The sequence below is a fragment of the Didymella exigua genome (genome assembly GCF_010094145.1).
Source record: "Didymella exigua CBS 183.55 unplaced genomic scaffold M421scaffold_21, whole genome shotgun sequence".
In the NCBI taxonomy this organism is placed as follows: domain Eukaryota; kingdom Fungi; phylum Ascomycota; class Dothideomycetes; order Pleosporales; family Didymellaceae; genus Didymella; species Didymella exigua.
This window is the reverse complement of record NW_022984795.1, coordinates 142,375-158,150: the sequence shown is the minus strand read 5'-3', so window position 1 is coordinate 158,150 and position 15,776 is coordinate 142,375. Positions and strand designations below refer to the sequence as shown.

The window sequence follows — 15,776 nt, the reverse complement described above, 5'->3', positions numbered from 1 at the left end:
CCATGATGATCCATGCCTCACACGTCAGATCAGAGCGCACGTGCCACATCATGAATACATCTTGTTGAAGATCATCCTAGAACTTGCAGCTTGAGCTGTGGGGTAGACCGTACATTCATAACACATATCCATATAACCTCGGCATGCCCATAACCATGCCACGTAAATGCAATTCAGCATCTGCCACATCATCGATATCAACGCACGTCCAGCCTTCAAGAATCACTCTCCCTCTCCTTCCCACCCTCCGTGAGTATAACCACACTAACACACGCCGCATACGCCTCCCGAATCGCACACGCCATACACGTCTCCTTAACATTCGCCACAACCGCACTGAACCCATGATGCGCACACCACGCTCTGGCAAAGACCTCGTTATCACTGACACCCAGCGCCTCGATCGCCAGCACCTTCTGGACTTGTTCGTGCGCCGGAATTGGTTTCTCGAGAGCTAGTTTTTTAGGGCTCGAGCGAGGTGAGGGGCGCTTCAGGCGCCCGCTCTGTGTACCCCAGTCGTGCAGGTCGATCAGGCCTTCGTCGACGGCTTTGGTTGTGTAGGCGAAATCGTAGAAGAGAACTGTTGCCTTGTCAGTGTTCAGTATGGGGAAATGATGGTTAGAGAGTTCATACCGTGTGGACCCTGGTGGCATGGGAAAGCGTTGATGAAGCTGACATCGTACTTCAGTCTTAGGGGCCAACTGCTCCCACCGCACGCAAAATGAATCGCAGCATCGAAGAGCATCGGTGCACCAGGGAGATTTCTCGCACTAGAAGGTTGTTCTTTTGCAGGCAGGAAGGCGAGCTTCTCGATCCGAATGAGATCTGTCACGTCCTCTGTGTCTGGCATGGGGACCTCGTAGTCATCCACCGGATACGTCTCGTCGATTGGACCTAGCGGACCCGTGCGCTCTTCCATCGATACGACATCGTGCTCGGTCAAACGTGGGTCCGGAGATTCGTATTGCTTGACTTTGATGCATTCGGTGCGCTTCAGGTCAGGTGTGAAGATGCATGGTCCCACCCAGCCGGCGACTTGTTTGACGCCTCGCGCAGCCCCGAGGACCTTGCCGACGATGCAGGATGTCGACCAGTATGTGTTTGCGCGATATTGAAAGCCTGATGCTGGCTGCATATGGGTGAGGTACTTGAGAGCATGACCGGTGTCGCGGTCGCAGTCTATCAAGCTGTTCATGATCAGCCATGGCAAAGTCCTGCCTGGGAGAATGATGCCTGAGAACCAGGACATGGCGTCCGCCGAGCGGTCCTCGAGAGCCCTCTCATTCGCATCTTCCTCTTCTAGGATGTACTCGACCTCATCCATATTGGGCCATTTCAGCGTCTCCGCAAACTTCCGTAAAGCCTCTCTCTGCCTGCTCTTGCTCTTGAGCTGAAAACTGAATGTGCTTTGCTGTTTGGACTCGCGCTTCTTCGTGATAGACATGTTCTCTAGCCACCGCTGCGCAACAGCCAGATCCCAAGCGACCGCGGGGTGTAGCTCGAGTATGAGTTTCCGCTTGTACTTGCTATTGTACTGCGATGACTGTATACGCAGGTATAACTCAACAGAGAGCAGCAACTGGTGGAAGAAATCCTGCTTCTTACGCTGATCCGGTGAGTCAAACCACTTAGCCACGACCTGGTTCCTTGGGTTTGAGAAGTCTAGCCACTGCGGATTCATCAGGATATCAATAATGTCCTGGATCTGCTGCTCCATGCTCATGAACGGGCGTCCACCAAGGTGTGCGGGGTCTTCAATAAGCGTGCTGTAGAGGTACCGTTGCATCTCATCCGGATCCTACCAAACCAAATGTTAGGTCACTGTTCCAATGGGTATCTTTGAGGCGGATCATTTGACTGACATCTTCTCCAAGCCCTGCTTCCAGGTGCTGTAGCCGATCCAAAATCTGCAACAGCTTCATCTTCCTAGGTACCGCCGTGCCAGTGCGCTCGACCTTCGGTGGTGTACTAGAAGACTTGCTTGTCCAGTGATTGAGTGTGGTAGTCCCTGCGCTCTTACCAAAAGCGTATGCCATATTCGGTTGCTCCAAAGACGCCCATGGAGACTGGTTCTCAGATGTGCCAACCAAGTCCAGCGACATGTCCCTGTAGGCGCTCGTCGGGAAGGGCGCGCGGTCTGTCCTGCTCTGGTGTTCGCCGTCCAGTACAGCATAGAAATGGCTGTACCCTGCCGGCGCATTGTGTGATTTGTACGCATGTCCCTGGAATGTACTTGTCCCAGCGCATATGAGCTCTTCAGCCTCCCGCGCTTCGAGCGCCTCGTCCTGTCTGTATCCGCGTGGAGGCCATATCCTCGACGCGCGAAACTCCTCAAGAGGCGTAGGCTGCGAGTACGACGTGGATCGACCAGCGGAGGGGTATCGGTGCGGGGGCATGCTCGGTTCCCCTCCGCTAGAAGAGGGTCTTGCGGGCCCATTGTGCGAGCCATGGCGTGTGATCTTGGTGCGTGTGGCTATTGGAGACGTGCGTGTCTTGGGTATCTTCCTGAGCGACAATTGATCGAAGCCTTCTGCGAGGTGCGCGACAGGCTGCTCAGGGAAGGCGTACGGTAGAGATGCATGCGGTGCTTCAGTGTACTGACTGCCCCATCTTGTGCGGTCGTATCGATGCTGGCCCAGCTCGCACCTAGCAACGTTCGAGTTCATGTCTTCGGCATAGCAAGATCAGGTGCTGCAGTTATGTGCGACGCTGGAACGCGGGTCAGTTGGTTACTCGCGATTCGCAGGGAGCCGAGGCAGGGCACAACGAGGGTCCACATTGCTGGAGACATGGTGAGGGCTCTCGTGACTTCACCTGCTCCTATGGTCTTCGTTGCGCCGCTGCCGCGATGGAAACGCGCCTACCGCAATTCGCAAGCGCCGATCGATTCGTAGGCGCGGAGGTCTTCAACTCGAGTGAGCACTACCCCTCCAATGTAATCCAGGACGAGATCGCGGGCGCAGCGGGGTTGGGAGAGGCTGTGGTGGGCGGATAGGTTTCACAATCAGGTACTAGGTGAGCCAACACCGACATCGTCTGTAGACATCGCAAAGGTTGCGCGTGTCATTCTTCGGTGCCCATTGCCAGCGCCGCAGTCTCACTGCGGAAGGGAGCGAAAGGGATGCATAGAGGAGCCATGGAATGTGGAGTTCTAGCCTCACTATTGTGTTGCGGTACGGGCCTCTGGCCGGGGTGCGATCGTCACTGGCTCTTGATCGTCCACGTTGTTCACCACCGACGTTGTTGGCTGCTTGATCCTCCGGCACTGCACAAAACGACAACACTTTGGTCGATCGGGGGATTGATGTCAGTTCACTAGTGCTATCTATCCAATCGCTGTCTTAGACCATGCAGACATTCCCGCATCGTCCTTCGAATTCAGGTAGTGCTATGCTCACAAAACCTGGGCTAACCAGCGACGGTACGCCTTCTGCTATACGCCTGTCCATGTATGTACGCCTTGAAATGCTTTTCGCCCGTTTGATTCGTGAGTGTATAATGTGCCAAACGGCATCGTGCCACAGTGCTACACACGTGGTACGACCTCGGATTGCTGTCGTCGACAGCATCCCAACTTTCGTCGTCTTGAGTGGTGACGAGTTGAATTTTCTCTCCAAGAGAGCTTCCTTCGTGTAGTGATAGCCGGTCCCCGGACCAGCCTGCCAGCAGACTATACGGTAGCCTTCCTCTTTTATATCTCCAATGGTGACGGAGCTGTCTGCCCTCATATGCTCCCCCGGCTGTGCGACCGGACCTCAGAAGGGCGGGTCGACCGACATGCATCGATACTTCCGGCTGGCACATGCATAGTAGCATGCCGCCAAGCGGTTGCTCCCCTGTCATGCCCACCTCCGCTTCGATTCTTCATTGGCTGGTGTGGATGCCTGTTGCCGACCCTGTAGGGCTTGTCAACCGTTCAAGGCTGGGATTCGGAGCCGACTCCGGCTCCTTCTCCATGGTATATCCATCGCCTCGTTCTACGAGGCCTTTGTAGTAGTCCACCAGGACTTCAGGTTTGGGCACAATGCGCCAGTCGAGCTTCCTCAAAAACTCCAGCTCCAGGAGTGCCAACTCCCTGACGCTGACGCCCCCCACTCTTGCGTAGAGTGTGTTTGTCCAGAAGCTGTCCGATAGCCCTTTTGCTGCCACAGTTGCTGCCGTTATGAGGAATCGATGCACTGTCAGACTGCTGATCGTGAACGCCGGGTACGTAGCGCAGAGCTTGTCGACGTAGAAGACCATGGCGAGTAGGATCGGCGGGGAGAGCGTTGCATGCACGATGAGACGGAGCAGGTAGTCGCGGACCGATATACCAGGCGGTGCTCTGCGGAGAGTGTTAGTCTTCAGAACGTGTGGCAGACTGGCTGGGGCTCAACATGCCTTGAGTGGAACCGCGTCAGCTGCCCGTCGCGGAGAGGATAGCCGTCGTTCAGGCGCACCAGCTCCATGAGCATGTCTGAGATGAGCACGCCCAGGTCCTTGACGTCGCACGTCTCGTACTTGAGCGGCATGACCTTGACGCTGGCTTCTGGCGGCCGCAGCCGTTTGGCGGGCGACGGCGGCACCTCTTCTCTCGATGCGGCGCTTGCATCAGTGGGCACTATGCGCTGCTGATGCTCGTCCCGCGGAGCGTCCCTCGGCGTCTTCCGGGCTTGGGGCTGGACATGCTGCGCGGTCGTTGGCGCAGGGTCGACGCCCAGCGCAGGGTCGGGGGGCGCTGGCGGCTCCGTGGTGGCAGTCGCAACCACAGGCGCAGTCACGATCGCAGTCGCAGTCGCAGTCGCAGTCGCAGTCGCATCAGAGGCGGCGACCTCTGCCCGCGGTGCATCCACGATGGCGGGCGCGCTGAGGGCAGACGCGGCGGGCTCGTAGGCGGGCGGCTGGTAGGTGGGTGGGTAGCCCGCGGGCGAGTACTGAGTGGCGGCGTCGGCGTAGGCCCGCTTAGTGCCTTGCGGCGAGGGGGCGGCGTTGAAGCGCGGCACGGCCTTGGGGGTCTGCGGCGTGTCGAAGCGCCGCGCAGTCTGCGAGCTCACGGCGTGGAACAGCGGCGAGCGAGAGGTCGATGAGGCAGAGGTGCGGCGCGAGGCATGGTACGACGGGCGAGAGTGGGCGCTGTGGGCACTTTGGGCGCTGTGGGGGTGGAACGTCGTCGAGGGCGAGGGCGGCGCGGAGAGGGTGGGCGAAGACGAGGTCAGCATCGCGGGTCCCGTCTGGTGGTTGGGCCAGTCGAGCTGCTGTGCCTGCCGATGTCGTTCAGTTCCTGCGTGCGTGTGTAAGGATGCGCCCGCGACAGTTGCCCAAGATCATCGTATCCAGTGCAGCGCTGTGGAGAAGAGCCTCTGCCGTGCGGGCGTGCAGACGCAATGAAAGAGAATTGCGCTGCCGACAGCCATCCGCAAAGCTTGGCCGCCAAAGTCGCAGCCCGCGCGAGGCCAGCTGCCCGCGAGCACCACGAACGTGTCTGCCCTGGCCGCTGCCATTGGACGCATGCCCCTTGCTGCTGCGCAGCCAGAGCCCCATGACACCATGACTTGCGTCGCTCTGCTTGCTTTGACTGCAATTGCGCAATACCTAGCCGGCACTTTACTAAGTACACCGCATTTACTTTCACTCAGAGCCCAGCATTCTGCCCGGCGACCGACGTTAGCACCAATCTCAGAGTCGTCACAGGCCGGTGCTCGCTACCGGCGAACGACAGCGCTAAGTTAGGGCAACACCGACTTAGTCAGCCGCCTGGTTTGGGAGCAGATCCTTAGGCCATGGTGTCTTGTGTCTGAGGTAGCATTCAAAGGGCTGTAACTGATATGCAAACAATGTAAATCTTGGTACGCTGTTACCTTAAGCCAGATCCAGCGCACCCTCCTTCAGCCACAGGACAGCTCACCCCGCGTCTGGCCTCGGCCGTATCGTGCGCTGGTAGAGCCCTTATCTATGAAAGCAAACGAAACCACGGCCCAGGTGGTAAGCTCAACGCCGCACAGCTCCAGCGATACGCCTCACCTTCCACGGCTGTTGCAAGCACACCTCCATCACGTCTTAGACGCACGCTGTAGTCGTGTTGCAAAGTCTAAAATCCCATGGGAACGGCGATGCGCTTTCCAGCTGCACAAATGAGCTCTCGAATCGCGCCCACGTGCTCCCCAGTACCACGGTCACTGACAACGGTGCACCACTTTCGCCGTTTACGCCGTCTTCAATTGGCGGGGACAATCGTCTTGTTTGACCAGAGCAAAGCGCCTGGGCGTCACTGTGCTTACGAAAGATCTCCCAGACTTGCGTTGTCGGCGGCCTTTCCAATAGATTGACAGTATCTGACGGGTTATGGGCTAGTAGACATTGAGGTACTTTGTACTCACTGGGCACGATGTGGATCTGAAGATGACCTTTATAATTATGCACTAACGAACGATCATTGCCCTGGTCTCCGGTAGAGGCGTGGTATCAAAAGGGTCGCCGAAGCGGAGGGAAAAGTAAAATCATACACGCATGCACCCAGTACCCATATGTACTCGAACAGGACACCGCCCTCTGCATGCTAGCATCAAATGCTTTCCCAAGACAACTTGGTTCTCCTAGCATTTTATAGCCGTTCGAGCCATCGACGAAACACCCGGTACGGCATGATCAACACTCCTTGTGCCATGGCATCTAGCACGATGAAATCGCCGTTCAGGCGTCTATCTCAGGTCCTAGGCGGCTTCTGCGCACTATCCGCCAACTCCGCCCTGAACTCCTGCTGTCCCGGCTCAGGCGAATGTAGCTCAACAGGCGGAGCAAGTCCCTGGTTATGCTTATAGTAATCCAGCCTATGTTCAGTCAGCCAAATGCACTCTTCGAACACTTGCAAAGTATATCTTAAGATTGGACAATACATACTGCTCCTGACTCATCCCACTCATCTGGCTCTGCATACTCAAGTGGCCCTGATGCATCTGCGGGCTGCCCTGCCACCCACTCGGATACTGTTCGCCGACATTGTGTTGTCCGTACGGTGGCGCGGGGCTGCCGTATCGCGGCACGTTCTGGTCGTGCGGCATGTATCCCATGTCCGGGCCCGGCGTCGAGGCTCTATTAGGATTACCGGCATTCGCGCCCTGGTGTTTGAGCACTTCTTTAAGGCTCTTGGAGCGCCCCACGTAGAAGAATAGCGCGGCGCAGATGACCAGGAAGGCGACGGCGCCGACGACGATGCCGGCGATTGCGCCGCCCGACAGATGCGTACCACCGCCTGTGGATGAAGAGGTGGGAGTCGAGGTTGGGCCGTTGAGGATGGTGGATGTTGCTTCGTTGGGTACGGGGTCGCCGACTGCAAGTTGGAAGTCTGCGTTCTTTGCGGCTTGTATCTGGGAGGCGAGGGTCTGTGTTGTGTTGGGGTTGATGGCACCGACCATGAGTTCACCCTTGCAAGAGTTGGGTGCTGCACAGTAGAAGAAGATGGGTTGCGTGTCGTTGATGGTTATGCTGTGGTAAGTGATCTGAGGGTAGTCAGAGTATGAACAAGAAAAGATCAAGAGCCCCGCAAATTGCATGCGATACATGTCGAAGATCAAAAGTGAAGTCGGCTACTCACATCTGCAGTCGTGTTGACCCATTGGGTCTCTGTCCAGAAGCCTTTGCCGGCATGGTCTTTGTCGACATAGCTGTATGGCACACAAGCACTACCAAACTCTGCCTGGACAACGGAATGATCTGGAGGATAGAACTCGAATGTCACTATGTCGCCGACAGATACGTTGGTCAGCTCTTGTGGCGTAAACTTGAAGCCACCAGAACCAGCTTTGATAGTGTGGACTTGAGGTTCACTAGATGTGCTTGGTGTCGCCGATGATCCTGATCTTGTTGAGGAGCTTTCACTGCTTATGGGGGTTGCTATCACTGCCGATAATGACAGAATTTCAATTCGCGATGCGAGCGATGTTGATATTGTTGCCGATGTGAATGATGTTGTTATCTGTGCTGAAGTCGTCGACAGAAGCTGACAAGCAGCGACCGCCACAGCAAGCCTCGCGATCCTCATACGGACCATGCTCTCTGTTGTATGAAAGGGGCTGTGCGGCGCAGTAGTAGACCAGGTTCGATTCGTCGGTGTGCGACGGCGTAGTTCGTCGATATAAGACCCCAGCGATGCCCCAATCTTGACTTCTTTGATGATAATAATATTTGAGAACCTCCACGGGCGTAATTAAGGCAGCAACAGACCCATCGCGTACGGCTGACTGCCACCTTTTGAACAAGCATGCCGCATGCCACCTCCGGGTTACCAGCACAGCATCTGTGCTTCGCCCGTCCGTCAGCAACGTCTCCACACAGCCTTCTCAGCTTCAGGGGTCATTGCGCCTCTCAGGACTCACGTTATTTATCCCGGGAGCCAAGATTACGAGCTCAACCTATCGGGGTTGTGAATTATCCGCCGCACAACGGACGTTGGCTGAACGAGCACAAGCTGAATGGCCTCGCTTGTTGTTGCGCTGCATGGTCGCCACGGGTTCAATATGCGAGTGACTCTGGGCTTGACCTTTCACCGCGGCGGGGCCGTCTGTCAGCACGCATGTATTGGTCTTTCTTGAGATGGATGGCCTTGTGGCGCTCTTGCAATAAATAGGAAGGCGGTGCTGTAGGCCTTGTGGTTGTGCGCTTCCTTCGCTGGATTGACAGGGGAGCTTTCCCGTCCCCTGCTCTCAGCTATGGATAAGTCCTGCCATCTTTTTCATACCAAAACCTACTGGAAGAACTTGCGTAACGTCTGGCCTGGAGCTTACTTTTTGGAACATAATGCAGCTGGATTAATGCGCTGTCGTGGGTGGAAACTCTCACCAGTCTCATGGGATTCAGGTGGGACAAGAGGAGTAATTAAGATCAGAAGAGCTTAACCCCGCAATTAGCATTCGCGTCAAGCGAGATCGGCGGTCTTGGCTGTGCGTCCTTGAGTCTTTACATCAGCACATCCCGTTCGTGGTACGAGATGTGAAAGCCTCCAACTAGGCATACAGGTGGAATCGCATGGGTGTTCCCAGGATACCCATTGCGCGAACTCGATCTCGATGCGAGCTACACTGGCAATAACGATCCATGACCAGGAGCGGAAGCACGTTCTAAAAGTAGGTGTGTCAGCATGCAGCGTACATAATCGACAGTGAGACTCGGCAAAATATGTACCGAACAATGTGAGTGATGGTTACATATGATCTGAGTAATTCTACCTGCTGGAGGTACACCCACTTGTCCAGCAATTTTCAGCATGTCGGACTCTGTATGCAACGTTGTTGCTGATGCTCGGGGCTTGATCCAAACCTCAACAGCTCCACCACGAGTAATATACTAGCCTGCCCGGACTCCACTCGCAAAAGCCATATGGACCGGTGGCGCCGAGGCTCGCGACAGCGCAAGCCAACATCGAATGCCGTGGCGATCGTGAGAGACAGTATTACTGGCTAACAGACTCATCCCTGGCAACATCAAAATGACCTTCCGAAGCCCATCGGGCTTCTCGGACTCTTGGGCACTGGACTTGAAAAGACACCGACAGGTGGCAGACCTCGCAATCCGTTAGCATCTGTGTCTGTAAATTCGCTCTTCTTCTCCAACAGCAGATCTATCACCTCCTGTCGATGCCCGACCAGCATATCGTCCAAGGTGTTCCAATCTGATTGCTGGAGGTCGCCCAGCTTTTTCCGCAGCTTCTTCGTCAAATTACGATTAAAGGCGTAGTGGCTTTGCTTAACAAAAATCTTGGTGTGCTGAAAAACGTGAGATCAGCTGACGTCCATATTGTGAGAGAGGATGTTGCGAACATACTTGGTGATACCATAGCCCAATGTCGTCGTCTGTATTAATGCGCTTGACAGACGATATGGCTGAATCAGCAATGAATCCTATGATAAGTTCCAGCCTCGATGATTCGTCCGTGGTGGTTTCTGGAGCTTGTCAGTTCAGAACTTGATCCGACCTAATAGTAACTGACCATTGCGACTTAGCAGATCCACCAAACCGAGGTAAGCATCGCCTATACCCATGAAGAAGACTTGGGTTGCGTTGTTGGGTCTACGCGTCTGTCAGTGGTGGTTCAAGTCACCTACGGGTTACTGACTCAATGTAGTTGGTCCAGAGGTAGTTGGCCATTTCACGCGTCTTGTCAGCCCGAACCTTTTGATCGTCCGCTTTGGTAAAGCCAAGGTTCGACTGTATCTTTGTCAGCTTCGATTGGTGGCGACCAGGGAGGAAGTACCGACCTCTTCGCTCTCTACAGCAACAAATTGAGGAATGTTCACATCGATAATAGAAAAGCCGTTTTCTATGGCCCAGTCGATGTAGCTCTTGGTTACATCAGTCTTTAAGCTCAAGGTCAGCGGGTATACAGCGCGAGACTGTAGATTTGACTCACAAGCCAGGTGTTGTGCAATTCTCGTCGACCAGTGACTGGGTCTGGATGGTCTTGGAAGCTGGGTGGATCGTGGAGGATCACGAGGAGCGGCTTTCGCTCCATGAAGTCTGGGCTAAAAGACTGGTCAGATGATTTTATTACTTCGCAACGCACAGTACTTACGTGGCGATCACGTTGTGCTCGAAAGTCTGTGAGAGCCCAGCATAGTTGATTTGTAAGGGCAGAGGTGTCATGCCGTGCTCTAAAGCAAGTCGTTGACTTTGCCATTGCCTAATGACATTGTGCAATGCATCTGTAGCTGCGAAACCTGGGTCTGTCCGGTCGAGATGTTTTGGATACAAGCATTTCCAGTGTTTCGAGTGCTGTCGCTTTACTTGCTCGATGACACGAACAGCAGTGGCTTTCGGTGCCTGCAAGTCCTCGCTCAGTCGGTCCGGGGGCTCTTGCATCAACACCCTAGTGACCGCGAGCGCAGAGCGCGCAATTGAGCGCAGGTTGTAGCCTCCCTCTAGACACACGACGACTTTGCCTTTCGCTAACCGCGAGAGCATGTGTGTCATGTGACCGTAGCAGGCTGGAGTGACGAAGCAGCCGCCGAGGACATCTCCCTCGGCAGCGTCGAATCCAGCTGAGATAATGACCAGGTCTGGATCAAACTCACCAGCTATTGGCATTACAACTTCTTGGAAAGCGTACAAGTACTCGGCGTCACCCATGCCGTGTTCTTCCCAGGGTATGTTGACGTTCTTCCCAATGCCATCTCCCTCTCCACAGTACGTCAGGTTGCCGTCGGGTAGGTTGGGGTAGAAGTCGCCGCCACGAAAGACGTGCAATGAGATATATAGCACATTCGGATCGCGGTAGAACGCGTGTTGGATACCGTTGCCATGGTGTACGTCCCAGTCGAGAATCAGAATCTTCCTACAGGTCTGCGGATATGCGTCTTGGCACACGCGCGCTGCAATAGGAACATTGTTGAAAATGCAAAAACCGGAAGGTGAATCGCTCTCAGCGTGATGGCCTGGTGGTCGGATGATAGCAATCGCATTGCGCACGGATCCCTGCACAACAGCTTTGCACGCTTCGATAGCGCCGCCTGCTGCCAATCGGGCGCAGTCGTAAGTAGAGTGGTTAAAGTAGATGGAATCCCTTTTTAGCGCCTCGAGTGTCAACTCCTTCATAGTCATGTCTGCGTTCACATTAGCAAAATGCAAATTAGTGTGGGTGTGCAGACGTACGAGGCAAAGAAGAGACAAAGTCGTAATGCTCTGGTGTATGAATCGTCAGGATTTCGTGCTTCTCCGCTGGTCGAATCCCTATTCTCCAGCAATGATCATCAGGATCATCGATCTCCGAGCTCTCTGGACCGCGCACGAGCCCAGCTTCTCGTATCTCTTCAAATATCGAGTGAATGCGGCGTGGATCCTCAGGATGTATGTCGTCTATGGTAGAATTGTTCGGGATCTCCGCGTGAAACCGCATGCGAGGATCGTAAACCAGGCCTGTTTTCAAGGTTGCAATTGGGAGGGCCTGTGATCTTGGTTTCGGTGGTATCCGCACCTGAGGGCTAGTACGTCGATGGGGAGTTGCTCGTGCTACGTCCATCTTGTCTGATCGACTCTCCGCATAATGTGACGTTGGACGTGCGATCGAAGAACTTTCAAGGGGTGGTAATTGCGCATTTTTTGGGAGATGCGCTATGTTCGGGTTTGCGAAAACATCAGTCGGAATTACAAACTCTGGTGCGTAGGCTGCGGGCCCATTGTTAAATTCGGTGGAGGCGATTATCTCGTCCTCCATGGGCACATCCTCATCATTCATACTTGCGGCCGCACGGCCAGGCGAGCGCAGAGCGTCTCGCAGTGAATGTGGAGAGACCAGCGGCTGCGGAAACATGTCAGCATCCTGTGTATGAACTAGGAGGGGTACATTAAAGGCATGCAAACCCACATCTACTTCTGATTCATGTTTCAGGAAGCACGTGAGAAGAAGAGAAGCACATGACTGCCTGTTGCTGCAGAATTCAAAGGCCTGGCTCTTGATATTGAGCGCGGCAGTGAAAAGTGAAAACGTATAGCAAGAAGCGGACAGCAGAAAGAGGATGACGATGTTTGGGAAAGGTTCGTGCAAGGTGAAGGTTTACAGCTCTGACGTAACGTACCGGTATCTTCTAGCTCATAGGGTTGGAATCAACGTTCGTCTAAAAGGACAACTTCGATGCTAGGAATCCGCAGCGCAATTTACGACCGCACTGAGTAGCAACCTGGTCGCAAGCAGGGCTATGCACAAAGATTCTGCGACCAAATCTGTTTAGTTCCCGCGTAGAGACTGCGTAGTGGCTTGTCCCGTGGTGCTGTCCGTCCAAATGGGTGAAGTTGGAGCAGGGTTCTAGCTTCGCGGTCGCGTTAAGACTTCCACTCAAGCACGCTTTGGGTGAGAGGCTGTGGTGAGTGAGAGTAGCCTGGGATTCAGCTGTGGCTTGGTTCATGCAGTAGTGCCGAATGGGTATTGGATAGTGTAGGAAACAGTTGTGATGCTTCGGGCAGATGCGCGAGGCCGGCTGATTAAGCAACACTACAGTAACCCAATCGGTACTGGCACCTGTAATCCACCTTCCAATATAACCTTACTGCTCGTTACTTTTGATAGGTAAGACGAGTGACAGTCTATCTGCTGCTTCATCTGGTCGCGATCATTTTGCAGTTACGATACGGTGAGCCTTCACCTGTTAGCAACCAGCCTTAGCGCAACCTCAACAGACGCAAGCTATAGACGTCTGCATGAGCTTACAACTGTAAATCGTGTTGATTTCCCAGCTTCTGTTTGAAGTCGATGTTCAGCGGCCTTGCGTTTCGAACAATACTATAGGGCACTCCTTTCGAGCCTGTTCGGGTCCTGTTGACTCATCAGAAGGCCTTCACGTTCATTCCGAATCAAACCTGCTCAATCGAGACTAAAAGAATCAATTCTCAGGTCGTTCTGCAATTAGATACCACAGCCTTGCTCAGCAATTATCAAGGTGTGTACACGCAGCAATCTGTCAATTGTACTTACCAGATGTTGGGCCAAATCGTGATCCCAAACCGCACGAATGACGGCTTCTTGGGAAGACAATAAACACGTTATATCGGGGAAACATCCAACCCATACTCATCTGTCTATTCTCCAGCCCCATTCCACGTTTTCTCTTCCCCAGAACTTTCAAAGCCGGTTCTAGCCACTCCTCTATCTCCCGAACACCCTCCACCCGATTTGCTCCGGAACGCAGCCCCGGATGTTCCCCGTACGTAAAACGAGGAACTCCACAGTTGAAAAAGGTCTAAATGTCGGGAACTAACGCGGAATACACACTGTTGTGCTCCTCAGGAGCGCATCCGCACATGATACCCCGGCTTTGACGGCCTCGGGAGGGCTGACATGCGGATCATCGACAGGGGGTAGCCTCCGTTGGTCAACGACCATCGACGGATGAGAGGAGCTTCGAGTGCATGTCATGTAGTCAATGCCACCTTGATGCTGCCAAGAATCTGAGATATCCTGGCCTACTGTAGCAGCATTACATGTACGTGCAGACCTCCACGGTCGTGTACTATGCATAGACGTCGGACATGAAGTTGAGCCGCAGATGTCCAGTTTAGAAGATTATTGCGTCTGCAACAACTATTGACAATAAGTTGGTCAGTCGGCCAGCTTGTAGGCAGTCACAGTATTAGCACCATGGAATCCGAGGTATTATTGTACTATTATCATTGATTCGTATCTGGCGTAAACACATATTGATGCTCCAAACCCAGCGTTTTTCATTTCAGGCATTACTCGCTCTTGCTTTCATGACCCTTCCGAATCAGCCCTCAAAGCTTTGGCATAGCCTGGCTCTGTCCTGATTCCTAAGCGTTGCCATCAACCTTGGCAATGTAGACCAAAAGGTCCAGAACACGGCGGGAGTAACCCCACTCGTTGTCGTACCAAGAGACGAGCTTGACGAAGTTCTTGTTGAGTGAGATACCGGCCTTAGCATCGAAGATGGAGGAGCGGTCGTCGCCGTTAAGGTCGGAGGAGACGATCTCGTCCTCAGTGTAACCGAGGATGCCCTTGAGCTTGCCCTCGGAAGCCTCCTTCACGGCCTCCTTGATCTCGTCGTAGGTAGCGCCCTTCTCGATGCGGACAGTCAAGTCAACAACAGAGACGTTGGAGGTAGGGACACGCATAGACATGCCGGTAAGCTTGCCGTTGAGGTCGGGGATGACCTTGCCGACAGCCTTGGCGGCACCGGTGCTGGAAGGAATGATGTTCTGAGCAGCGGTGCGGCCACCACGCCAGTCCTTGGCGGAGGGGCCGTCAACGACCTTCTGAGTGGCAGTGTAGGAGTGGACGGTAGTCATGAGACCCTCGATGATGGTGAACTTGTCGTGAATGACCTTGGCAAGAGGAGCCAAGCAGTTGGTTGTGCAAGAGGCGTTGGAGAGGACCTCAATGTCCTTTGTGTAGGTCTCGTTGTTGACACCCATGACGAACATAGGGGCATCAGCAGAGGGAGCGGAGATGACGACCTTCTTGGCGCCACCCTTCAAGTGAGCCTTAGCCTTCTCGGTGGTGGTGAAGACACCGGTGGACTCGACGACGTAGAAAGCGCCGGTCTCGCTCCAGGGGATATTGGCGGGGTCCTTCTCAGTGTAGAAGCGGATGGTCTTGCCGTTGATGGACAGGTTGTTGCCCTCGACCTTGATATCGCCGTTGAAGCGGCCGTGGGTGGAGTCGTACTTGAGCATGTAGGCCTGTAGTTCTGTCAGCTATTTGTTCTCTTCTGCCTAACTTTGAAGCACTGTGTACGTGCTCAGCCAGTATTTTGGGTATTGGAGTGCTTACAGCGTAGTGGGGCTCAATGAAAGGATCGTTGACGGCGACGATCTCGACATCGTTGTGCTCAATGCTGGGAAGCTGTTAGCTCATTGATGTCGTTTTGCAGCTCTCGATGACGGCTACTCACGCATTGCGGAAGACGATGCGACCAATGCGGCCGAAACCGTTGATACCAACCTGTTGAGGACGTCAGTAGCTGTAGAAAGCTGAAGAGGGGTAGTGGTGGCTTACCTTGACAACCATGGTGAATAGACTGTTGTTCTGTGAAATGTGTCAATTTAGAGGGAGTGGTGAGTTGGAAAGTCAAGAGGAGCTCACGTTTTAAAGGAATCTAAAGTAGTCTGGAAGCTTGGGAGAAGAGATTTGTGGTGGGCTGGGAAGGCGCGGTGTTTGTTGGGTCGTATGGTGGGGTGAGCGGGGCTATCCTTAAGTAGCTCTGTGACGTTTTGCTCAGAAAAAGGACTGTAATCTGATAGCTGCGACACGGCCCGCATCCAATGAGCTCCTTTGAGCCCTCCCACACACCCGGCCGGCT

The 15,776-nt window shown here is 54.2% G+C and overlaps 5 protein-coding genes across 5 annotated transcripts; all 5 read right to left on the bottom strand.

Moving 5' to 3' along the window:
• Nucleotides 1-215: 215 nt before the first annotated feature.
• M421DRAFT_67213 (uncharacterized protein) lies at nt 216-2,666 on the bottom strand (the record flags this gene model as incomplete). Its single annotated transcript, XM_033596379.1, has 3 exons — nt 216-580; nt 634-1,798; nt 1,863-2,666. The coding sequence occupies 3 exons, from the start codon at nt 2,664-2,666 to the stop codon at nt 216-218; spliced, it is 2,334 nt and encodes a 777-aa protein (XP_033446823.1).
• Nucleotides 2,667-3,864: 1,198 nt separating this feature from the next.
• Nucleotides 3,865-5,198, bottom strand: M421DRAFT_102321 (cyclin-domain-containing protein; the record flags this gene model as incomplete). Its single annotated transcript, XM_033586758.1, has 2 exons — nt 3,865-4,324; nt 4,381-5,198. 2 exons carry the CDS (start codon nt 5,196-5,198, stop codon nt 3,865-3,867), a joined length of 1,278 nt encoding a protein of 425 aa, XP_033446822.1.
• Nucleotides 5,199-6,366: 1,168 nt separating this feature from the next.
• Nucleotides 6,367-8,275, bottom strand: M421DRAFT_422543 (uncharacterized protein). The gene is made up of 3 exons (XM_033593200.1): nt 7,571-8,275; nt 6,877-7,475; nt 6,367-6,806 (listed from the first exon to the last, which is right to left on the bottom strand). The coding sequence occupies exons 1-3, from the start codon at nt 8,024-8,026 to the stop codon at nt 6,683-6,685; spliced, it is 1,179 nt and encodes a 392-aa protein (XP_033446821.1). The 5' UTR covers nt 8,027-8,275; the 3' UTR covers nt 6,367-6,682.
• Nucleotides 8,276-9,455: 1,180 nt separating this feature from the next.
• M421DRAFT_67237 (putative histone deacetylase) lies at nt 9,456-12,202 on the bottom strand (the record flags this gene model as incomplete). Its single annotated transcript, XM_033596382.1, has 8 exons — nt 9,456-9,737; nt 9,796-9,914; nt 9,962-10,041; nt 10,088-10,179; nt 10,230-10,328; nt 10,382-10,493; nt 10,544-11,553; nt 11,636-12,202. 8 exons carry the CDS (start codon nt 12,200-12,202, stop codon nt 9,456-9,458), a joined length of 2,361 nt encoding a protein of 786 aa, XP_033446820.1.
• A 2,066-nt stretch (nt 12,203-14,268) lies between these two features.
• On the bottom strand, nt 14,269-15,484 carry M421DRAFT_6842 (glyceraldehyde 3-phosphate dehydrogenase; the record flags this gene model as incomplete). The annotated part of the gene is made up of 4 exons (XM_033596515.1): nt 14,269-15,156; nt 15,248-15,311; nt 15,369-15,418; nt 15,473-15,484. 4 exons carry the CDS (start codon nt 15,482-15,484, stop codon nt 14,269-14,271), a joined length of 1,014 nt encoding a protein of 337 aa, XP_033446819.1.
• Nucleotides 15,485-15,776: the final 292 nt, after the last annotated feature.